At 41.1% G+C, this 24,860-nt stretch overlaps 1 protein-coding gene across 1 annotated transcript in view; it reads left to right on the forward strand.

The window, feature by feature from the left end:
• The window catches only part of KNTC1 (kinetochore associated 1), a 227,099-nt gene that overhangs the window by 192,897 nt on the left and 9,342 nt on the right, over nucleotides 1-24,860 (forward strand). Inside the window, exons 49-61 of the mRNA XM_083151336.1 lie at nucleotides 2,139-2,212; nucleotides 3,205-3,415; nucleotides 5,612-5,724; nucleotides 6,611-6,660; nucleotides 8,021-8,099; nucleotides 10,886-11,004; nucleotides 13,069-13,204; nucleotides 14,072-14,167; nucleotides 16,399-16,455; nucleotides 16,567-16,621; nucleotides 16,703-16,766; nucleotides 18,733-18,862; nucleotides 21,172-21,261. Coding sequence (XP_083007462.1) covers nucleotides 2,139-2,212; nucleotides 3,205-3,415; nucleotides 5,612-5,724; nucleotides 6,611-6,660; nucleotides 8,021-8,099; nucleotides 10,886-11,004; nucleotides 13,069-13,204; nucleotides 14,072-14,167; nucleotides 16,399-16,455; nucleotides 16,567-16,621; nucleotides 16,703-16,766; nucleotides 18,733-18,862; nucleotides 21,172-21,261 — 1,274 coding nt within the window. The remainder of the gene's footprint in view (nucleotides 1-2,138; nucleotides 2,213-3,204; nucleotides 3,416-5,611; nucleotides 5,725-6,610; nucleotides 6,661-8,020; nucleotides 8,100-10,885; nucleotides 11,005-13,068; nucleotides 13,205-14,071; nucleotides 14,168-16,398; nucleotides 16,456-16,566; nucleotides 16,622-16,702; nucleotides 16,767-18,732; nucleotides 18,863-21,171; nucleotides 21,262-24,860) is intronic.

A 24,860-nucleotide genomic window follows, 5' to 3' on the forward strand; every position in this document is an offset into this window, starting at 1 on the left:
AAAAAGGCGGGGTGTTCCAGTGACAGTAATCCCCACCATGCTCAGGGCTAGGAAGGAGGTGACTTCCAAGCATTATCATCGTATTTGGAAGTCTTATGTGGCATGGTGTCAGAGGAAGAAGGTGGAAAGAGCGGTTTTTCAGCTGCCTCGCCTTTTGGAATTTCTTCAGGCAGGTCTGGACAAGGGCCTTCGGTTAGGTTCTATTAAGGTCCAAATTTCCGCCTTGTCTGTTTTTTTTCAACAGAAAATTGGCACTCATTTCGGAGGTGCAAACGTTTCTTAAAGGAGCGTTACGGTTGCAGTCTCCGTTTGTTCCTCCGACTGAGCCTTGGGATTTGGAGCTCCTGTTGGAGTTTCTCAAATCTGAGTCTTTTGAACCACTGGATTCAGTGGACTTGAAATGGTTAACATGGAAGACCCTGATGCTCTTGGCATTGGCTTCGGCCAGGAGGGTTTCAGAGCTGGGGGCTCTGCTTTGTCGTCCTCCTTTCTTGGTTTTTCACAGAGACCGTGCAGAACTAAGGACTAATCCTAAATTCCTTCCCAAAGTAGTCTCTTCCTTCCACGTGAACCAGCCGATCGTGGTTCCGGCCCTGTCTGGGTCTTCAGAGGATTTGGATGTCGTAAGAGCATTACGCATTTATGTGGATAGGACTGCTTCTTTTCGGAAGACGGAATCTTTATTTGTTTTGTTTGGGGCAGAAAAGAAGGGTTGGCCAGCGTCGAAGCAGACTCTGGCCAGGTGGTTGTGCCTTACTATTAAGGAAGCGTACGCAAAAGCCCGCGTTCAGGTTCCTCCAAATATCACTGCCCATTCTACCAGATCGGTCAGTACTTCCTGGGCGGCTGGTTTGTAGAGCAGCCACGTGGGTAGGCTCCAACACCTTTGCTAGGTTTTACAAGTTTGATAGGTTTGCCAGGGAAGATTCTTCCTTTGGCAGAGCTGTCTTACAGGATCCTCAGCGCTCGCCCTCCCGGGTGTAGTGGCTTTGGTATCATCTCATACGTCAGTACTGCAGTGTCCCCTGCTGCGGTAGGAGAAACAAGGAATTTGGTACTTACCGATAATTCCCTTTCTCCGAGGCAGCAGGGGACACTGCACGCCCGCCCAGCGCTTTGGTCCCGTTTAGCAGTCCCGATCCTGCCATGATTGTTTGGGGGTCCTGCTAGTTCTGTATTTTTACAGATTGTATTATTTTTCTGATTGTTTGGTTTCAAGAATGCATGACTGTTGGTTGAGGTGTTTACCTAGTATTCTTTGTTTTCCAGTCTGTGGTTCCGCTTTGCCTGTCCCCTTCCTCTCTCGGTCACGTTTTTTAAGACTGGGGTCTGGAGGGAGATAGAGGGGGGAGGAGCCAGCCACAGACGAAATTTTCACTTAAGTGCCGACTCCTCCTACGCACCCACTCTATCTCATACGTCAGTACTGCAGTGTCCCCTGCTGCCTCGGAGAAAGGGAATTATCGGTAAGTACCAAATTCCTTGTTTCTGTGCAGGGTAAATACTGGCTACTTTATTTATACACTGCAATTTAGATTGCCCACCCAAATGTAACTCTCTCTGCACATGTTACATCTGCCCCACCTGCAGTGCACGTGGTTTTGTTCATTAACTCCTTGGGTGGTATGCCCGTAAATTTTCCAGGCTCCGCTGCGCTGCTGCAGTGTGCTGTCCCGGAAAATTTCCCCCCAACCCGCTCATCACCTTTGCTCCGACGATCGTACACCGGAGCTCCCCTGACCCCCTCATCCCGAGCCGCCATGCAGTTTACAGCAATGATGTAGGCGGCAGGCTCGGGGGGACTCGGGAGAGTTCAAGTCCTCCTGAGCCGCCGCGAACATCCCCGAGCCTGCCGCCTGAGGTCTCTGCAGTGACTGGAGGCTGGGGCAGCGGTGGCAGGGGAACACAGCCTCCGGCATACAAACGCCGGAGCGGAGGTTAGGTGGGGCTGGCTCCTACGATCTCTGGTGGGTTTTGCTGGGGCAGGACTAACCTGCCCCAGCAAAACCCACCACTCAAGGGGTTAAAGAAGGAGTTTGCTATTGCAAACCAACCTGAGTCACTCACTTTGTGTATATGACCTGTATCTTGATGACCGTTGTTGGTGAAAATCTAAAACTAAAATTGATTTCTTCTAGGACCTGATAAAATTCATGCGCTAAAATTTTGTCTTCTTTTGGCTGAAAAGTGGAAAAAGAATATATCTCCAAAGGTAAATATAACACTTACATATGAGAATGAAAATCTCTTCCTATAATTGAAGCTGTATAAGGGTAGTTAGCCTGCACTGTTCCAGTGGGTTTCACTCACTTTTTCAAGGATGGGAAAGTCCTCTACTTGAGCTCTATTAATACCAGTTAAACTTTATTGGGTTCTTGTGTAGTTTCACGGCGCCAGCATGGCACAGTGCTACTTCCGGGTTGTACGCTCGCCAAACTATCTAAAATAAAGTAACTTAACTCCATGCCAACGTGGATAGTTCATACCCCCACTATCCACGTTGGCATGGAGTTGACTTTAGATAGCGTGGCGAGCGTAGCGAGCCATCGAGCCCGCAGCGTGGGCGAGCGAAGCGTGCCCCGCAAGGGGACTCAGACGCACGGCGCCATGCTGGCGCCGTGAAACTACACAAGTTCCCTTTATTGATCACAGTACATCATACTTGCCTACCTGACCCTCTCCATGCGGGAGAAAATGCTCTGTTTCTGGGCTACCCTGGTAATGTATGATTGCCATCACCTGTGGTGACACCTTTATCTAGCTCCCCACAGGTGATGGCAATCCTACATTACCAGTCAAGTCCAGAAACAGAGCATTTTCTCCTGCATGGAGAGGGTCCGGTAGGCAAGTATGCAGTACATTAACATCCAGAAATGGGTTTTAATAAAAGGATGGTAACATGGCTCAGAAATCCCTTTATACCGGTAGCTTCCTGTCATGTTTTACTACTTGCTTTGTTTTTTATTTATTTGTTTGAAATATGTGTAATGATGTTTGCATGATTATGTGTGCTTACTAAAGTGTGGTTTGTAATGGTATCAGTAAAATTAATGTAAGATGAAAACCATTAAAGTAAGATTAAAAAATCCTGCTCATGCACTCTGGTTGTGTATCACTTTGTTCTAATAGAGCGGTCTGCAGTATTTTTGTACAGGATTATTTTCTTTTGTTTTATTAAGATTTTTGTTTCTCTTTACTTTTAAGGAAGATGCTCATGAAAGAGCTGAAGTACTAATAAAGAAGCTAAGTGTGCAATACCAGCGAGCAGCCACAGAAAATGTCCTCATATTATACAAATTAAACACACCTGAATTTTTGAAGCTAATTGGTAAACCAGCTGCTCTAATTGTCTCACTCTATGAACACAGCAGTGTGAAGCAAAGAATAAACAATCCAACTGGCCGAGATTACCCAGGTCTGTACAAACAGAGAAGCCATTTATCTTTAAATAAAAAAGAATAAATATTGCCATGGGTTACTTATTTTGATAGTTGCAGCTATTGGAAAAAGTGTTTATTAGCTACATTTCTGTGCCATAACTTTAATTGATCTGTTACTTGGGATCCATGAAACAAACCTATCCCAGGGTTGCCTACCTGACCCTCTCCTTCAGGGAGAAAATGCTCTGTTCCTGGCCTCCCCTGGTAATGTATGATTGTCATCACCTGTGGTGTCACACCTTTCTTAGCAATTACCTACCTCCCCACAGGTGATGGCAATCATACATTACCAGGGAAGTCCAGGAACAGAGCATTTTTTCCCTGAAGGAGAGGGTCAGGTAGGCAACCCTGACCTATCATGACTAGCATTGCAAACACATACATTTTATATTGCATACAGTATTTGCAAATACTAAACGGTGCCTTCTCCAATGTAATCTGTAGGTAAGCCTGACAAAATATACATTATAATCAGCTACTACCTCCTCGTGACATCAGGCACATGCCTACAGGTGGTGCAGTTGATTTGGCAGAACTAGCCAAGTGAAATCTTTTACTGAGGCTACTTGACTACGAGTTTAATGACTGGTACATGCGATACCCGGCACTGCGATATTATTAACTATATGGGCAGTGCCACAGGTGAATGATATAGGCATACACACTGACCGATGTTGACTAGATAGTCAACATTTAGCTAAATGTACAGACGATGGGGGGAGGTTAACAATGCACAGGAGCGCGCATCGTTAATGATATTTAACGTACACACTGGACTCCATATCATCGTCAGTGACGTCAACATATCTGATGTTCTGCACATCAGATGTGATGACCTGTGGTCTACTTGCTCCTGGATGCTGCCCATGAAAGATATATTACTATATCACTTTGTACATATGGGTGACCAAAGCATCCTTTTGTTGTCCCACCACTCACGATCCATGTCTTTGTAATGTGTACCTGTCTAATGGCCTTGTAGCAGTGCCACTGGAAGGAGCAGGAGCTGTCTTGGGCATAAAGTCTAGCAAATTCAGTGTAAGTCCTGATGTTCCAGACTATTGCTGTGGGTCAGTCCCATTACGATCTCAGCGGTTTCCTCCCAAATCGTCGATATTCTTTATTTTGGCCATTCAAGCAAACAGACAATATACCGCTAATGGGTCAGTGGATCTTTACAAATGATATGTCTGCAAACAACATCATTCACAAGACCTACAGTATTGTGTCAACTATGCAGTTCAGACGATTTGCAGATGTATCGGTGCATCTGGCTGTGTGTAAAAATTGTAAGATTTGTAGCAGTCCATGATCTTATTCCTAAACAAACAAGTTATAGAAAAATAGTTTGGGATTTTGTGTGTTCCACCAGAGCCCGCTTGCCAAGATCACCGCTACTTCAATCACAAATGGTGTGATTGTAACAAAAATTTGAGGCCATACTTAAGGTGCCCATACACGTTACAATTATTGTATACAATATTGTATACAATATCGCATCTCATCCGATTTCGGTTTTGCGATGACATCAGATGAGATGAGATCTAGTACAAAAAGTATGTGCAGCACATACTTTTTGTACTAGATCTCATCTCATCTGATGTCATCGCAAAACCGAGATCGGATGAGATGCGATATTGTATACAATATTGTATACAATAATTGTAACGTGTATGGGCACCTTTAGGTCTATATTTGTACCTGGAGTTTTTCTTGGGTCCGTTTTATCTTTGAGTTAGGCTGTCAAAGTGTAGCAGTGATTAGAGCAGATTCTGAAGTGTTCAGATGTCGGCTCAGCTACTGTATGGTTTTGTTGCTTTACTTGATTAAACAAGTCTGCTAGGTGTTGAATATCTAGGTTACATGGCTTTTGATTTTCATTGGGGCTAGGATTTCACCATCTGTTCTCGCTGGAAAATCAAATTGTCCAACTTCGAGAATTCCGTTCTCTCCTTCTTGTAGGGGGCAACAAAGAAAAACAGAATTGTTCAGTTATGTAATCAAGCGCTCAGAAACCATTTGGCTTGATGTACATTCTGCCCAACTGGAAGCGGATGGTATCCTGTATATTTATATCTCTTCTATGATCAGGTCCACTTTTGATGCTTTGGTGGAGAAGAATATTGTTGTTTTATACTATGGTTTATGTGATCATTGCTTTTTCTCCCTAGATATGCACACAGTAGCAAAGCAAATATCAGATGTGAACAACCTGAACATGAACAAGACTCGGGATTTTCTTCTTGACAAATGGCTCTGTCCAGCTACACTACCACAAGCCACTGTAAGTACTGACTGTTGTAAGGCAGGTGCTGGCTATCACTTCCTGTAAAGAAGTTAAACTACAGCACACACCTCTAATATAATTACATGTATACTTAGCAGTTGGGGTATATTCAATGCAAGGGGGTTTAAATAGCATGGATGGCTTGTGTTGACGAGGATCAAGCCATCCTCGCTGTCTAATAGTGAGGATTCCCCCGAACGGCGAGGTTCTCTGCTAATGCAGTGAGCCCGCTGCATATAGCCGGGAGCCTCGCCTTTTTGACAGCCGCAATCACCGTTTCCACCTTGCTTTTTCGAACAGCGAGGTGGAAATGGCGAGTGCAGGTGGTGGTTTGAATACTGAGGGCGGGCTTTGACGGTGAGCATTAGGCACTGCTCGACATCATAGCTCGCCAAAACGGCATTGAATATGCTGAATGGCTCTTAATCAATGGTGTCAAACTCATGGCCCTCCAACTGTTGTGGAACTACACGTCCCAGCATTCCCTGACAGTTTTAGCAACCCAGTATATAAAATTTGTGGCAGGGCATGCTGGGACGTGTAGTTCCACAACAGCTGAAGTTTGACACCACTGCTCTAAATTGTAGGTAACTAATGCAAATTGTAATGTCCCATACAGTATATACAAAGTAACTGTTCTATTTTCTTCACACTTTTTTCAGCTATAGAAATGTAATTGTGAAATACAGTAATTTTATAAATCCTTGCTGAACAGTGAGTTTGGTTGCATCACACTATGATTCTTTTTTAACTATAGAAATAAACATTGGACATTTTCTATGAATAAGGTCTAAATATTTACTAGCGCAAATGTGAACATTTCTGACCGATCACCAATATCTTTATTCCACACCATTGAAATGCCCGATTTTTATTTTTACAGAAAGACAAAGATGTATTTGGTGACTTTCAAAATGATGAGGATCTCAGTAGGTATGCGATAAGCTATAAGTTATAAACTGTACCATGTGTCATCTGATGGAGGATAGGGTTGGTGTGTGTGTGTTAGTGTTAAGGCCTACAAATCCACATACTTAAACAAAGTGGGCTGATCATTCGTTTTGCTGCAAGATTAGTTATATATTCTTTGTATCTGTATAATTAACGACGATTATAAATGGAAAATAACCCTTGGGTACATTCTGGTCATATATCTTAATTCAAATGGGTCCATATATTCAGATGAGATATTTAATATTCAGGTGAGATGTTTATTGTCTTCAAACAACCAAACCACTTAAGGACCTCACTTTAAAATAAACCTGATATGCAACATTTGTATCACAGTTCAAATGGGAATATTTATGCTATGTAGATCAAAATGACCACCAAAACCCCTTAGTATTGGTGTATTCTTATACAGATTTCGCTGCAGTCACGCCAAACAGCCTCTCTCAGCGCACCAGGTCCATGAGGTTCTGCTAGTGTTGGGTGTTTGGTTTTGTCATTAACCACCCCCTCCCTTGTCCAAGCATGTTCAGACAAGGGAGGGCATCGTCATCATGCCCCGCCATCGACTCCTTCGTCTGCCGCAATGGCAAGTGTGTATGCATATAGTGTTCACCGGACAGGGCGCTGGGGGGCGGACCGGGCACACCACCATCACAGCTGGGGGCATGCCCGGGCCGCCAACGTCATGAAAGGGGCGTGCCCGGGCCGCCGATGTCATGAAGGGGGCGTGCCCGGGCCGCCGCCGTAATCAGAGGCGTGCTTGGGCCGCCGATGTCATCAAAGGGGGTGGGCCCGGCCGCCACAGTCATCAAAGGGGGCGGTCCCGGCCCCTCCGAATCCACTGTGCTGCCGGGGAAGCGCCAGGCATCGCCGTCAACGGCGACGCTGGGCTTCCCCGTGAGGCTGTTTTAGCGGGGCGCTGCGAGACGGGCAGGGCGCATTTTGCCCTTTAAAAATCGGGCAGGGCGCAGCGCCCCGCTAAAACAGCCTAGCGGGAACACTATGCATATGCTTGTCCCGCCACTGCCAATATCGGCATAGGCGGGATTGTTGTCGTGTGTATGGGCCTTTAAAGAACGAAATTTACACCACTGACATGCTGTTTTACAAGAGATTTTGTGGATGTTGTGTTACTTTTAGAATGCAAATTCGACTTGTAGTGTGAAGAGTTTGGTTAAGATATTGTACAACATCACCAGTAATTGGTGAGTGAATTTGCTGCAGACATGATCTAGATCACTTGACCTCCTTTTAAAGGAAGTTTGAACAACTGCCCTTTTTCCATCTGACTGATAACTACATATTCATTTAAACACTAATTAGGTACCATCTTTATTTGCAGAGTTATATACCTCCTCCAGCCATACCCTGTGGATTTCAGTTCAAGAATGCTTTATGCAATAGCAACTTCATCTACATCTGTAAGTATTTTGACCTTTTGTGCAATTTGAGAGAGTTTCAACTTGTTATGGTTTTTCTATTGATATGATATTTTTAAATTAAACCTCTTCAAACTGCAATTCTGCATAGATATTTGATTTGGAATTTATTGGGCCCAAATATCAATCATCCAAATCCCTAATGACTGATCCAAATGGGCTCTCACAATCATCAACACAACAGAACTTTGCTTATTGTTGTCGTACTGTATGTGGTAAAACTTTTTTCTCCTTTTTCACCTTCCTTATACCCTTTTCACATTGCAGCTCTTAACCGGTATATTGCCGATTTTTTAGCCTTTTAAAACGGTTAGAGCTGCAGTCTGCATTTACCGGTTAAAAATAAGCGGTACTTGCAAACGGGTAAAAAGCAGAGTCCTACACGGTTCAGAGCCCTTTTTTATGGTGTGAACGGCTCTGAACCGGTATATGGGACTCAGGTAGCAGTGAGCACTGAGCTGGCTATCAGCACAGTGAATATTTAATGATCGGGACCTGATCATTACATATGTGCAAATAATACTTGCTCGGGTAGAAACCCACATAGGGACAAGATGCTCCAATTTCGAGAAAGTTTAGAATAGAGGGTGCATTCATCAATCTGGAATGTGCAAATCTGTTTGCATAAGATAGCAGCACATCAAGGTTTTGGTCCCCTCACAGACCTTTGTGAAGATACTTAATAAATAACCCCTTAGCTTATACCCTAGGAAGTTCTGAGGGGATACGGTTCGTTTTATCGAATGACATTAGGTCGAATGTCATTTGGTCGACCCCACTAGGTCGAATGTGTAAAAAGGTCGACATGGGTTTATGTCGAACTTCCGACTATGTCGACTGCCATTAGGTCGACTGGGGTTAGGTCGAATTGCTCTTTTTGGGGGTTTTTTGGCCGAAATGTCAACAGTGTCGACATGGACACTGTTGACATAGTGAATCGGACCCTCGCATCGCTCACTATGCTTCGGGCACGGTGGCTCGCTTCGCTCGCCACAGCTTTAATAACCTCCTCCACGCCCTAGTGGATGGTAGGGCATGAACCACCGCCTGTCGGCACCAAAAAAAACCCCAAAAAGAGCAATTCGACCTAACCCCAGTCGACCTAATGGCAGTCGACATAGTCGGAAGTTCGACATAAACCCATGTCGACCTTTTTACACATTCGACCTAGTGGGGTTGACCAAATGACATTCGACCTAATGTCATTCGATAAAACGACCGTATCCCGTTCTGAGGGGAGCCATCTTTCAAGCATCATGTGATTTACATTGAAATTAACGACTTATCAGTCTTGTAATGTACTACTAGAGAAGGAAATCATACATACTTATACAGAAAATCAAAGGTATTGTTCATTTACTTACGCTATATAAATGAGAGAATACGGCTATCTGCATGTATAACGAAAGCAAAATTATGTTACCAGCATCTGAAACTAATGGTGACATAAATATTTCACTTTCAGTGCACTTGGGGACAAGAGATATGTTTGGAGAGCACTTTCATACTGTTCAAAGTTACTGTACTCCTTAAATCCAGTCCATTTTTTGTGATCCAGTATGCACTGGATGTAAATGATGTGTGATGACCAACCAACTTTCCTATTTGTGGTTTTTAATATGTATGACCTATAAATCATTTCCTGTACATCAGCTACGACACTGCATTATAATATTTAAATTCTTACCCCTGAAGAAGCCCATTTATTAGCAAAACATGTAGGGTTTCTGGTGCCATGGCCATACACTAAGTGACCCTGCCAATTGAGCTTACACTGTAAATTTGGATATACCCTAGAAAAGTCTTTCCACTGTGACTGGTTGGAATGAAAATCTGGTCATTTCTGTCAAGCTTTTGAGAGTAAATGAGGCAATTTGTTCCCAGATGCTTGTTCCAGCCAGATTGGAAAGACAATCTTATAGTGTGTATCCAGCTTTAAGGCGGTGGCAGGAATATGTCATCACCTCAACTGTATAGTGATTGTGGATACTTTGTCAACTTATTTGTGCTATTAGCATTTATTTTTTTTGTAAATTATGATGTATTGTTTTTAGTAAAAGAAAATTGCCATTTATTCACTGATTGTGCATTGAGACTTTATATTGTAGGGCGATTTTTGATTAGAGGGTATTTCATATCTAATTATTTCATCTGTATGGTGCCCTCTAAAAAGAAATATATGTAAACTGTTATATAAATATATATAAATTGTTATAGTGCCGACTGAGTTGGAGGTGTGTGTGTGTGTGTGTGTGTGTGTGTGTGTGTGTGTGTGTGTGTGTGTGTGTGTGTGTGTATAAAACATCTAGAGTAGTGTCATCAGCTCCCCAAATGTGTAATGTCCTTTTACAGTTCACAGCTCTAATAATTTTTTAAAAATTCATTTAAATATAATACCATATATAAACAAATACACTTATGGCTTATTGTTGTTGGAGTGATGATAGAAAGATAGGTTCAGAGGGCGCTATGAAGTAGTTAATGGGAAAACAACTGTAGTAATAAGTACTTAATAACAAATTGTATATACAGCTTTCAATAAAATCAAAAAGTACAGTAATAAGGAATCATTTCAGGATATTGACAGTGGTGATCATCAAGTTGGTGTAGGCAGCCCGACACGTTTCGTCAATAGCATGACTTCATCAGGGGCAGATGAATATATATACTGAGAGAGATAGATAGATATATTAGATAATTGACAAATTTTACTTGTGAATAACTAAAATAAATGTATTTTTATTAATTTTTTCCTTTTCATTTTACAGCCTATTGGGGACACGAAGTTGACCTTTGCACATAGAAGTAGGGCTCTTCAATGTTTAATCTATTTAGCTGACACAGCCACTGTGGTATCACTTGTCAAAAAACCCATCGACCAAGTAAAGTGAGCAAAACATTTGTAAACCATTTTTGATGCTATTATTGTGGAGTATTGCGTACTGTATTTGCTTTCAATACACCATTTCATACCACTTTCCTGGATTTGCCTGCTAAGCAATTAAGTCCAACATTTGGGGTGACATTTAATTTTCAGTAAGAGCTGCGTTGTGGATTCTAAAATGATGTGGGGACACTGTAATGCAGAATAATCTGAACTGGTGAGCACTGAAATGTGGTATCATCTGACCTGCTCATTGTAATGTGGAATAATTTAAACAAGGGGGCACTGTAATGTGGCACAGTATGGCCTGGAGGCACTACAGTGTGGCATTATGTGTGCAGGAGGCAGTAAAATGTAGCATAATATGAACTATGAACATTGTATGTCATAAAGTGAATTGGGGTACTGTTTCAAAGTGTGTACTGACATCCCTAAATCTGTCATAATGTTAATTAGTGCACTACTGTGGTTCATAAAATAAACTAGGGCACTACTATAGGGCCTAACATTAACTAAGGCACTACTATGGTTAAGAAATTAAACTAGAGTACAGCTGGAGCAAGGCACAACTTTGCTGCAGTGCTAACACAAAGTTTTCTGGAAAAAAAAAGTGTGCACGTGCCATAAGAATATATGAAGGCCTGGCATGCATAAACATCAAGGCAAAGCTGAGCAATTGCTACAGTTGCACTAATATGGGCACTTTACAAAAATATTCTAAAATTATAGCGCAAAAGAGGTTGTGCAGCTCAGGTATCAATGAAATCAGTGTTTGTCAATCACCAACAACAGAACAATAGTGCAAGAAATATCAGTCGACACCCTTAAGCGCTACCTCCAAAAAGACCATACATTTAAGATGGAATACAATACATAAATTGGAAAAACAGTTGACTGTGGCTTCACACGTCCCAATGAAGGGAATATTTTTCCAAATCTGAAAAAGACAATCTCCACACACCCTCCAATTGGAGTTTTTTGGAGATATATAAAGAACAACAATTGGTGCAATACATCTTAAAAAGAATGAGAAGGTTTTTATTCAATAAAATGCACTCACAAGCATGCGATATATAAAAGGCACATAGGGAATTCCCCAAGGCAAAAGCTGCTGGGCTATTCCACAAAACTTCAGCATTTCCATAAGAAGTGACTCTGAAATTAAATAGATCTCCAAAACATCAAAGTTTTTTTATAGGATGTAATGGAGACCAAAAAGGAGAAGAGCAAATTGGTGCAATACTTCATGAACAATGATAAAGTATTTATTTGTCAAATGCACTCACAAAAAAAGACTTATTAAAAGAGCATTAAAACCTGTCCACCGGGCATACTGATGGACCAGTCCCACAACAAGATCTCTCACCCACGATGGAACCAGGGAAGGTAAATGAAGTCCAAGTGCCAGCTCTACGGTCCAATATCCAGTTAGGGGGATAGTGGACTTGCTGCCCAGCTATCCCCCTAACTGGATATTGGACCCTTGTGCCGACTCCATTTTCCACCAATTTGCTTTTCTCCTTTTTGGTCTCCCGCAGAAGCCGCAGTCACCTGTTTTTCCAAGTTATGTATTGTATTCCATCTTAAATGTATGGTCTTTTTGGAGGTAGCGCTTAAGGGTGTCGACTGATATTTCTTGCACTAATATGGGCATACAAATAACTGCATTTGAGAGGAGTCTCTATAAGCATTGGGGCAGCAGTCCTGTTCAAAATTTCGCTATGGGACCCAAAAAGTTATGGCTAAGTACCAGTGTACATATTTTAATTAAATTATATTAATACAATAATAATGCTATTCATGCCACCCAATTAACTAAAGCTATGTGAATATAATATGTGAATGGTGTGATGTGCCGTAGCCATGGCATTTGAACAACAGTATTGGCACCCGATCTAGCACATTTCATGGGTGGTGAGTGCTTTTATGTTAATTCAATTCACCGTAAAGTGCGTAATGGGATCAACCCCTATTAATGAAAACTAACCATTACATTTATGAGTTCTCTCACCATTACATTTTTTAACCTGCTTTAACATATAAAAAATGTATTTGTTTTTACAACAGACATTACCTAAAGTGCTGCATCTATTTGTCAGAGTTTGAAATCTTGAACATTCCATACACTCTTGAGTCATTCCAAAGCAGTCCCAAAGAGGGGATGATTAAAGGCCTATGGAAAAACCACAGTCATGAAGCAAGGGTGAGTTTGAATACCAATGTCGAGCTATTGCACGTGAAAGCAATTATTACCTATTCATTTTTTAAGGTATATTTGACAAGCGCCTGTGTACATGTACAAGTCTGTTAAAATGTCCCCAGATTTTAAGTGGGCAGGGTTGGAACAACCTGCATCCAATCAGAATGTTCATAACAATACAGTAGGAGATGTTTAAATATAGTGTAAGTCTGGTAGGTGCTGTTAAAAATATGGTAATTGCACGTATATCAAGATGTTAATTAAAAAATACATTTAATTTAGACATTTCGGTACTTGTTTCCTAGCACGGCGCAACCGATTTTAATTGTATGCAATCGGGTCGCAAAAATCGGGTCCATCGCATCGAATGCGATCGACCCGACCGACCCTATTTTTTACATTGGAACCAATGTTAAATGGTCCCTGAGACCCAATTTTACATTGGTCCCAATGTTAAATGCCCCCCAGACCCCATTTCTTCCTATGCTGCTAGCTTCCCCCGTGTCATTGGAGGCAGCCAGGGAGCAAGAGGAACAGTGACAGCATGGTTTACCTTGCCCTCAAAAAGCCACCAGGGGTAGAGGCTGATGCGGCTATCTAGCTGAACAGGCTTTTATTAAACGGCTTGACTCCTGTAAGGACTGCCCTGGAACGGGAGCTCTCCTGTTGCTCCTCCCAAAATATCTTGGCTTGCTTCCACTGCTGTTTGCCCACCACATACCTCTAAATCTTCTCTACCCTTTAGTTTCTGTGGGGTAATGCAGATCATTTGTTGGAAATAACAAGTTAGGAATATTCTGTTTGCCACATGAGCAATTTATTTAATGTTTTGCTGTTCTTAAGTATTTTTTGTTTCCTAATGTATTTCAGGCAGTGAGATTAGTAACAGAGTTAAGCTTAGAATACCAAGTCTATGATCTTCACCTCTGGAGTGGATTATTGCAAAAATTGCTTGGATTTAATATGGTAAGTGGTATGTTGGTCTGTGTTTTAAACGTACGGTTGATAGACATGCTATAACTGATAATTTCATTATTTTAATTACTGCAAGCTGTTGTTTTAAATACAGCTATATTTTCCAGGACTAATCCTTAGCATTATGCATTTAGTGAGCTCGCTAGGATGTGGACAGGGCGCAGAAGTACGGAGGCAGCATGCGCAAACACTGGAAAAGGGGGCTTGGTTCCGCTAGCATTGTTATTGTGGGCTTGGCAATACCATTGCTGTTGCTAATAGGGCCGTGCCAGCCTATTAATGTCAACAATATGGGCATGCTCAGCACCTATGGAGATGCTGGAAAACCCCCCCCCCCCCCCCCCTTCATTAGGCACTGGCTGGCTGTTTTAGCAGGGTGCCAGCAAAAGGGCAGGGAGCATTTTGCCTTTAAAAATCTGTCAGGGGACTGTTAAAACAGCCTAGCATGTAAAATATTAATTAAACAAGCTTTTTTTTTTGCCATAGAGTTTTTATTTCCTCTAGAATGGCAATAGATTTATGCTCCCAACTGTAGAATACGTTTAATCTGCTTCTGTGTATTTTTTTATATATGTTCATGTTAGTCTTGCCATGGTGCATGAAATGGTCATCCACAACCTTGCCTTTTGTAGCAGAGTTTCACTGTTCCTCACCCAGTTTTAAGAATCCTATACAGCTGTTTTCTATTCAGATAATCAACCTACATATGAAAATAATGATCCTTATCACCTGTATGGTATGACTGGTTAATAATACACCAGACTATAATCTTACAAAATTCATGTAGTATATCTAGAAGAATTAATGCTATATTTAAGGCAAAGGGAGGTTACACCAAATATTGATTTGATTCAGATTTCTCTTCTTTTCGTTCACTTGGGAGTGGCTAGGATGACCCATTCAACAAGAATTGCGTCATTGGACACCTGGACTGCCTGCTTTACTTGCAAAGTGGGCAGCCAGGTTATGCAGCGATGTTGGGAGACTTCTGGTGGGACAGGGGAGGGTTACAAGATTTTTGGGAGCCTCCCTGCCGACCCTTCTGGTGGGACAGGGAGGGTCACAAGATTTTCGGGAGCCATCCGGCCAATCAGGGATGGTAGGTAAGTAAGCTTTACACACATTTATGTGCAGATTATATGTACAGTTTATTATTTATACTTGGGGGAAAAACAGCTTAGTTAGGCCACAGTAATGTCACAATTTATAATGATACTTTCAGCAACTCCAAAATTAGCAAATGGGTTGCAGTCAACAGAAGCTGCGAATGGCTTCATCATTAATAACATAACTGACTAATATGTCCCTGAAAAAATGTTTAATAGTTGGCATTTCTGTCTGTGTTTTAATATTATTTACTTAAGGACATATAAACACTTTGTAATAGCACCTCTAAAACGGTGTCCAGAGGTCCCCACTGTGGCTCTAACTCCTCCCTTCTCCATGCCTATACTTCTCTATAGTACAACCAACCACAAGGGCCAAAAATCACTTGTGGGAAATTACCCTCTAGTGCTTAGTTGCATAGGGAGAGGAATAAGCAGCAGAAAGAGAGAAATAATTACTAATGTCACTGGTACAAGGTCATTGGCATATCCTCATCTACAATACTGTGTTCAATTCTGGAGGCCATATTTTCAGAAGGCTATTAACACATGCTAGAGTAAAAAGTGGAAAGGCTAAAAGATATTGACATGTATAGTTTGGAGCAAAGAAGTGATAGACAGACACAACATGAATAGTTTGGCGAAAGACGGGATAGACAGACACAATAGAGAATTTTAAATATATCAAGGGTTTTAACTAGGTAAAAGAGGAAGACATTTTTCAAAGGAAGAGAAGTATTAAAACACAAGGACATGCAATAATACTGTATGGAGAGAAGTTCAGGAAAACTTCCCCCAAAAAATGACTTCACAGAATGGGTAGTGGACAAGTGGAATAGTCTCCCGTCAGAGGTGGTAGACGATAAAACAGTAGTGCAATTTAACCATGCATAGATAGACATAAATTAGCTTTACAAAGGAAAAATAATCAAATAGGGTTTGATGTAACAATATAGTTAAAAAAAAAAAAGGGCAGGATAGCTGGGCCAAGTGGTTCTATCTGCTGTCAAATTCTATGATCAAGCAATAATTCTACTTCTCAAAGCTGAATGATTTTTTTGTTTTTTGCTACCTGTTTGGCACCTTGTTAAAACATATAAAACTTTTCCCCCACAGATGACTTACTTGAGAAAGGTGTTGGTAGCTGTTACTGGCATACATTGTCTCTGGGAGGTATGTTTATTATTCATAGTTTTGTGCTGCATTCCTCAAATGTGTTTCGGTGCAACGTTTTCTTAGATTTCCTTGTTAAATAATGTTGTTTTTTTTTTCTTTTTTATGCAGGTGCCAAACTTTACCAGAGCATGGCGCAGTGTTATTTTGGCGCCATTTGTATGTGGTATGTTTTCATAACAATTATAAATATCCTGAATTTCATACTTTCCATTATTGCAGTCTGAAAGACTATCTTCTTTTGTAGCGTCCTGTCCCCCAAGTCCCTCACAGCTGGAAGAATGCTATCAATCTTTTCTGGTGCTCTTAAAGTGAGTAGTAAAAATATATCATGCACAATTAAGGTTTTAAGTTTAGCACATCCTATTTTTCTCTTGTTGGCTAAGCTAAAGACATTTTATAGTTTAGCAAAAAAAAATATATAAACATAGTCTTTACTATTATAACATGTAGCAATTTTTTCTTTCATTTGAATGTAATCATCTGGGGGAAAAAAGAAAAAAAAAACTTTTTTTACCCCAGAATGTTCTGAATCCATTATTTCCTGGGCTGCTTCTGATTGGCTTGGTTCTTTTTTTACAGTCAGTCGTCACATTACTCTTACTGGCTTTGCTAAGGACAAATGTGATACACAATAGCAACTAACTACCCTTAATAAAATAATGTAAAGGAAGAGCAAGAGTTTCTTATATATTGAACCTTATGCTGGCCAACTTTTATCCAACTAGTTGGATGGAATTAAAATATGGTACTGGATGGGATCAAATTTAATTTGTAATTCAGTCATTTGTGGCCAATATCTGTAAATGGACAAAAAATGGTCGGTCAGAAAAGGTACTTTAGTTTAAACTGTTTGGTTTAAAGAATTCGACTGATTGTTTTTTGTCCATTTTCCTGGGTTTGTGAGCAAATTGCTGATTTGTCATTTACTCACATACAGTATTAGATTTTCAGTCCAACCAACTTGTTGGATAGTTGGAGGAAAGTTGGTCCGCATAAGCTTAGACTTGACTACGAGAAACCACTTAAATATTAATTCACATAAACTTTGGGGTTGTACGTTATCCAAATGAGTATCTTCGTATCAAATTAGTATCTTTCAAAAATGAACTGCATCTCTTAATATATAATTTTGGATGGATTTTTATTTATCTCTATCCATTCACAGAAATTCTTACATAATTGCTTTTGTGTTATTTATAAAATTTAGCATAATGGCCTGCCGTTTTGTTCCCTTGATTACCGTATTTTCTGCACTATAAGGCGCACCGGACTATCAGGCGCAGTCTCAATTATGGGGTCTATTTCTGTACTTGACCCATACATAAGGCGCACTGTGTTATAAGGCGCATGCTAAAACAGCATGTCTCTTCACTGGTGCCATTTTCTGGGGTCATCACAGTGTACGTAATACGTATTGTATGTATTACGTCCCGGTGTCAGCAGGAAATGGTCCGACAGTCAAACTCAATGCACACATAAGGCGCACCTGATTATAAGGCGCACGGCCTATTTTGGCAAAATTTGAAGGCTATTAGGTGCGCCTTATAGTCCGAAAAATACGGTACTTTTTTCAGTGTGTTTTTTTTTTTTTTTTTACCTTTTCATTGTATCTGAATTTCTCAGGATCCTTAATGAAAGAAAAGCCCATTATAGGGGAGATGCGGTATAAGCCGCTATGTAAGCAACTTTTATTATCAGCGCTGCTATATTTAAGATAACTGATATTGTGAGGGAGACACATAGCGCAACACTAGTCTGATACACTGTGAGATCTGACCAGCATCGCCGGAGGGGGCAGTTTGCACTCCCCATCACTGGTAGCTGAGATGTTAAATACCTATCAGCGCTTGTGCTTTCTGCATTGCCTCTTTAAAGCACCATACCAACATGGTATGTGGCACTTTCATGCATTTAACGAACCTTTGACAGCAGATCAGAACCACTTATCCCATCTAGTCTGTCCTAAACACATACACAGCAGGGTTAAAAGAAAACAATTTGGTTGGCCTTAAGCAAATTAATCTATCAGTATAATTTTGGATTTTGGAAGGAAACCCACGCAAGCACAGTGATAATATACAAACGCCACACAATTTGGGCCATGGTGGGACTAAACCTAGGACCCCAGTGCTGTGAGGCTGTAATGCTAACTATTACACCATCTGTACTGTCCACTACTTTTTTTTTTTTCTATTATTTTTTAAACCTTTAAATAACCAGGCAGTGGCATTGACTTGATGTATACGATATATTTGTATTTTTCTGTTTATAAAGGTGTCCTGTCCTGGCTGATCTGGATCTTGTGGGAATTGCTAAACAATATGCACAGATTGATCTGCCAGCATTTACTTTGGGGTGTCTCCTTTTAATTCCGCATGTTGAAAAAAGGGAACAACAAATTCAGGTAATCTGCTCAACCCACAGTGGTGAGTAATGGATGTACTCTAAAGGTGCCCATACAGGGTGCGATCATTGCATGTGTTTTGAGCCTGATCGCATTGCATGCGTTCCGAAGCTAGTTCGAAAAGTATGTGCAGCACATTCTATTTGAACTGTGCGATGGGATGTGCGCGGGAGCACGCATTGCATCACACCCGCAAATCACACCGTGTATGGGCACCTTTACAAGAAGAGCACTCGCCAAAATGATGATTCGTGTTTTACACCGTTCTATTTAAGCATTGCATAATTTTATTAAAATTATTTTTGTTAACCCCTTCAGTGGTGTTTTTTTTTTTGGGGAGCGCTCCCCACTGGGCAAGTTTTTTATGGGGAGCGCTCCCTTTAAAAAAAAAACACCACTACCCCCCTGGGTCCGGGCAGCGCCGCTGAACTGTCAATCAGTGGCTGCCCGGACCTGCGGCCCCCCCCACCGCATCGCTGTCCCCGGCAGCCGGCTTGTCATAAGCCGGCGCCGGGGACTTCTATTGAAAACCCGGAGGGGAGGAGGAGGCGACGCCGCAGAGGGGAGGGAGCCGGGCAGCGCGACGCTGCCTGAGATCAGAGTGAACTCAGCAGCGCTGCCCGACTCCAAACAGTGGCAATCCTGAGAATTTTCCGGGCTTGCCAGACTGGGCACTAAGGCACAGCCCGGAAAATTCTCGGGATTGCCACTGAAGAGGTTAAAAAAAAAAAGTGTTGATTTTTCCCCTGGTTCCATGGGTTAAACATTTGTTGATCTATTTCCCTGGTTATAGTATTTCATGGGTGACAGGTTCTTTTATCAGTTTCAATATTTTCTTTTAGGGAATGCTGTTATTTGGGATTATATTTAAAGTGTTTAATATATTGTCACAGTATTCTAGGCATCATGGTGAAATACTATGAAATTTATAAAAGGACTCATTTATGGTCCGAGATTAGTAGTATTATACAGTATGTGGGAGATTATTTAGCTGCTGTAATTTACACTGACTGTAATTTTCAGCTCCAGGCTGCTGCTGTTTCATGCTTTGAGTGCCAAGTGAATTGGGTAAAATAGGTGTGAAAATTGGCAAGCAAACCATTTTTTTTATTCATCATACTGACCTGTAATGTTTACCTTATAAATGAAATATCATCTTTTTTTACACATTTTCTATTTGAATTTATATAACAAATGTGAGTGATGCTGGCATTTTTAGCAGCTATTTTGCTCATCTCACAGATGTTGGCACTCAAAGGGTTAAATGTTGAGACAAAAGTGTATATTGACTTTACTTAACCATTTGAGTGCCAACATCTCTGAGATGTGCAAGATATCCACTGATAATGCTAGCGTTGGTCACATTTGTTATATAAATGCAAATAAAAAAAGTGTTTAAAACAACATTATATTTCCTATATAAGTTAAACCGTACAGGTCATTATGATGAATTTGCTTGCCAATTTTCACACCTATTTCAATGAACTACGTTGGCACTCAAAGGGTTAAGCACAAGCATGTAAATTTAGAATTCTATAGCTTACTTTATTGGTGGTAAAGTATATATGATTAAAACGTGAGTAAGGAAATATACAGTAGGTGCATAATTTAAATAAAGTGCAAAATGCATTGTTCATTGCTGCATATGCAGTTATGTGGTTTAGCATACAGATGTGTCCTCATACATCTTGCTTCAATACGCTATGCAGCATGAGTGAGCTGTCCCATGCAACTCCTTTAGCATCAGGCATCTTTTTTTGCCGAAAATGCATTGTATTTGCATAAGCAGACTACTGATTAAAAGCAGCATACTTATATTCTGTGAGTGGCTATGCCTATATCTGCTTATGAAATGGAAGGCTACAGTTTCTTTGTACATATAGAGCCGTGGTTGTACCCAGAATTTTATTCATGCTTTTGCATCCTATTTACATTTTGGGAATAGGACGCAAAAAAAGATGCTTTGTGCTAACCGCATGACGTGACTAGAAGGGATGTTTATCATCCAAGGAGGCTAGATGTATGTGGACACATCTGTATAATTGTATTTAATCTGATTAGATTAGATGGTATAACCCATGCACATTTTAGTATGTACTGTACACTGCTGACCAAGAGGAAAGAACATTTTATCTAATAACAATTGCAGTATATTCATTACTAATGTATTGATTGCAAATATTAGGTGTACATACAATGCAAATATGCTACCATGGCATATCCATTTGGTAAATGAGAGCAGTTTTTATTTTCCAGGGGCCTGTATAGTAGGAGGGCACCAAACTTAACTTTATATTTATTATTAACAGGGTTTTCTAGGTGGCTGTAATCCAGAAACGGTGTTGTTACAGGTAGTGGAATGTATGAACACTGGAGAAGTGGCAGGGGTTGCGTCACAGGTCAGTAGGCTACAGTTGCTCATTATATTTAATAATCCTCTATCTCTGTCTAATGTCCACGTGACTAAGAAACACTGCCATCTGTTAGCAGGAAGTGAAGCTACATCTCTTTCTTTCTCACGCATGCACAACCACATAACTAGATTTTAAAGCTTTTGCTTAGAGCGGGCTTACTAGTACTGTATGTTTGTTTACATATTTTTGTCAATACTATTAAGGGGCATACGCAAGTTGACATTAGTGCTAGCCTTTTGTGCTATTCGTTTAGGGTAGGCAATTTCCCTTGATCTTTCCAGTGTCTAGATCGCCCATACACACGTTAAAATTTGTGGTAAGCGATTTGTGCTTAGAATTTTTTTTTTTTTTTTAAACGCCGGATCATTTTTTGGGGTTTCAACAAAAGTAAAAGGGGTACAGATGACTTAAAGAGAAAGCAAGAAATCCAGGGTTACACAAGAAGAACCAAAACTCAAACTGTGGTTATACAACAGAAAGAATTAATCCTAAAACTGGTTTTTAAAGCATCAAGTATCAAAACTAGGTGAATGTAATACACTAAAGTCAATAGTCTTGCTATATTTAGAAGATTTGCATTCTGCAGTTTCAAAATGTAAATGTTTCTGAACCTTATTTATTAATTTAGTATCGGTCCTAACTCTCTTGCTTGGGTTGAGGAGTTCTATTCCGGGTCAGCTGCTAGGGTATACGTTAATGACTTCACCACTGACACTTTGGCTCTGGACAGAGCTACAAGGCAGGGGTGTGCCCCCGGCCTCCTCTGATTTTGGCCCTTACCATTGAACTGCTGGCATGTCACATACAGGCTTCTCCTGCTGTGCACGGATTTTGGGTGTGGAATGGTGAGGAGAAAATTGGTCTGTATGCTGAAGATATTATACTATGGATGATAGTAGCTTTAACAGCCACCAAGATATGCCCCATAATGTATCTGTCCTCTTTTGACAGACTACCTAAAAAAACAATGGAACAAGCAACTATAGGATCTGCCAAGATAGGTACTCTCGTAATTGTACTGAGAAATACCCAGAGTGGTTGAATAAGTGGGCTCCAACAATACACACATTTTTTTTTGCTCCTTTCTGGACACTTAACAAGAAGCTTACAAAACATTTTGGAGTGATGGATACACTTTGGCACTTTGAAATATGTGCAAAAAATTGGATCTCGATCTTACACAAAGCTTTTTTGCAAGGTCTAATTCCCACTTAATCTGACAAGGCAATTTCCCTTTCTTGCTATCCTGAGTTTGGAAGCGACACCATCTGGATTTTCTACCTTGTTGAGTGGCAGACTGTAAGAAAAATAAAATATAACTTGGGAAAGAGGACATCCTTAATGATTTAATTGTAAGTCCCATGAGGGTATGTCATGATTCACTTAGTGGGTAGAAAATCAGGCTAACCCATCTACATGGAGAATATCACATAAAGAGGAGATTCAAGGCTCAGGTTGGGAATGGGATTAGCAATACCTGTCAAAGACAAATTATGAGATGGTAACAATTAAGCATTGCACAATACCAATTTATGCCATTCATAATATGTCATGTGGACTTCTCTTGGACGTCTGTAATTTAAGGTTTTAACAAAGTTGGGATGCCTTTACAAGTCGGGGAAGGTGAATGGATTTACCAAAACTTTCTCAATTAGACCAAAGGCTTCAGAGAGGTTGAATCAAACCAGTCCCTAGTTTGACATTAATCCAACAAGTAGTCTGATATTTCTCTAAATCCTGGAAAGCTTTTGAATAGTTGAGTTTTGTTTGCCTTTTCTTGTTTCTTCCCCCTCCAAATAAACTGAACTATAATTTTATAGAATTTAGGGGGTTATTCTAGTTCATTCTTTCTGACAAAATCCTTCTTAGATGGACAAAACCATGTGCACTGCGGGTGGGGCAGATGTAACTTGTGCAGAGAGAATTAGATTTGGGTGGGGTTTTTCTTCAAAGTGAGATCTATATTGCAGTGTAAAATAAGGCAGTCAGTATTTTCCCTGCACAGAAACAAAATAACTCACCCAAATCTAATTCTATCTGCACATGTTACATCTGCCCCCCTGCAGTGCACATGGTTTTGTCCATCTAAGAAGGATTTTGTCAGAAAGAATGAACTAGAATAACCCTCTTAGTACACTACACCCAGGAGAGGGAACTGGGAATACTGCAGAATAGGCAGAGCAAATTTGGTAGCAAAACCATTTTAGCCACAGCAATTCTACCCACCCTCGACACTTCATAGATTATACAATCCCTAGTAAATTCCTCAAACCCTAATTAAAATCCATTTATTATCATCTATAACATTCCCCTGTGCTGCGAGGTATACATCCATGTATCTAAGTGAGTAAGTCTGCTAAGCATATCTATAGGACGCCTGTACAAATCCTCATATGGAATATTAAAGGGGTGCGCCTCTGTTTTAGTAGTATGTCATTTATAAGAGGCTACCTGACCATTAATTTAAAAAAAAAGAATATAGCCCAGGAAGAAACACAACTAAATAAATAAAACATGGTATAATCATCCTTTAGCACAACTATAAGAGGGGAAAGTGGACAACCCTGACGAGTTCATTTATTGATTTCAAAACCAAAAGGAAGGATGCCGTTAACGAGTGTCTTAGCTGAATGGGAGAAATATTCTACTTACGCCAAGGATCAGAGGAAGGCTGAGGTTAACCCCATTTAAAGGGGGTATTCAATCTTGGGTCACGGCTGCCAAGCTGGCCCGACAGTCGTGACTCTGTTCCGTTCTTGGTCTGCTCAACCCAGAATTTGCAGGCAGGATTCAATGTCCCGCATGTAGCGGGAAGAGAAGGGGTGTGGCTACGAGCTACAGCCGGGAGCTCGTCAATTCTCGGTAGAATGAGCCTGACTGTTTGAAGTCGGGCTCCTTTTGTCGAGATCCCCTGTTCAAATGTAGTGGCATGCGATTTTTGCCGGGTTTTTTAGCATTTTTTTGGGGGGGGGGGGGGGGGAAATCGCATGTGATCGCATCGCATGCGATTTTTAACAGAAATGCATCCAAATGCATTGAAATTAGTATCAAACATGTTCAATGGCCCCCAAATATCATTTTTGAGGCTGTACCACCCCCACTATCAACGCGAACCCGAAGCGTGGCGAGCGGCGGCAGTACGCGTCCTACGACCTTTTCATACCCCCACTATCCACATCGGCGTGGAGTTGAGAATAGAAAGTGTGGCGAGCCACCGAGCCCGAAGCGTGGCGAGCGCACGTGGACACCTGTGAAGCCCGCGAGGGAACGCGTACTCGCTGCGCTCGCCACGCTTCGGGCTCCGTGGCTCGCTGCGCTCGCCACACTTTCTATTCTCAACTCCATGCCGACGTGGATAGTGGGGGTATGGAAAGGTCGTAGGACGCGTACCGCCGCCGCTCGCCACTCTTCGGGTTTGCGTTGATAGTGGGAGTGGTACAGCCTCAAAATTGACATTTGGGGGCCATTGAACATGTTTGATACTAATTTCAATGCATTTCTGTTAAAAATCGCATGCGATGCGATTTTTTTCCTATACGATGGACATCGTGGGAGCCGTGATTGTTCACAAGTATCTATATTTG

Source organism: Crinia signifera, chromosome 1, assembly GCF_055691185.1.
Source record: "Crinia signifera chromosome 1, ASM5569118v1, whole genome shotgun sequence".
NCBI lineage: Eukaryota > Metazoa > Chordata > Amphibia > Anura > Myobatrachidae > Crinia > Crinia signifera.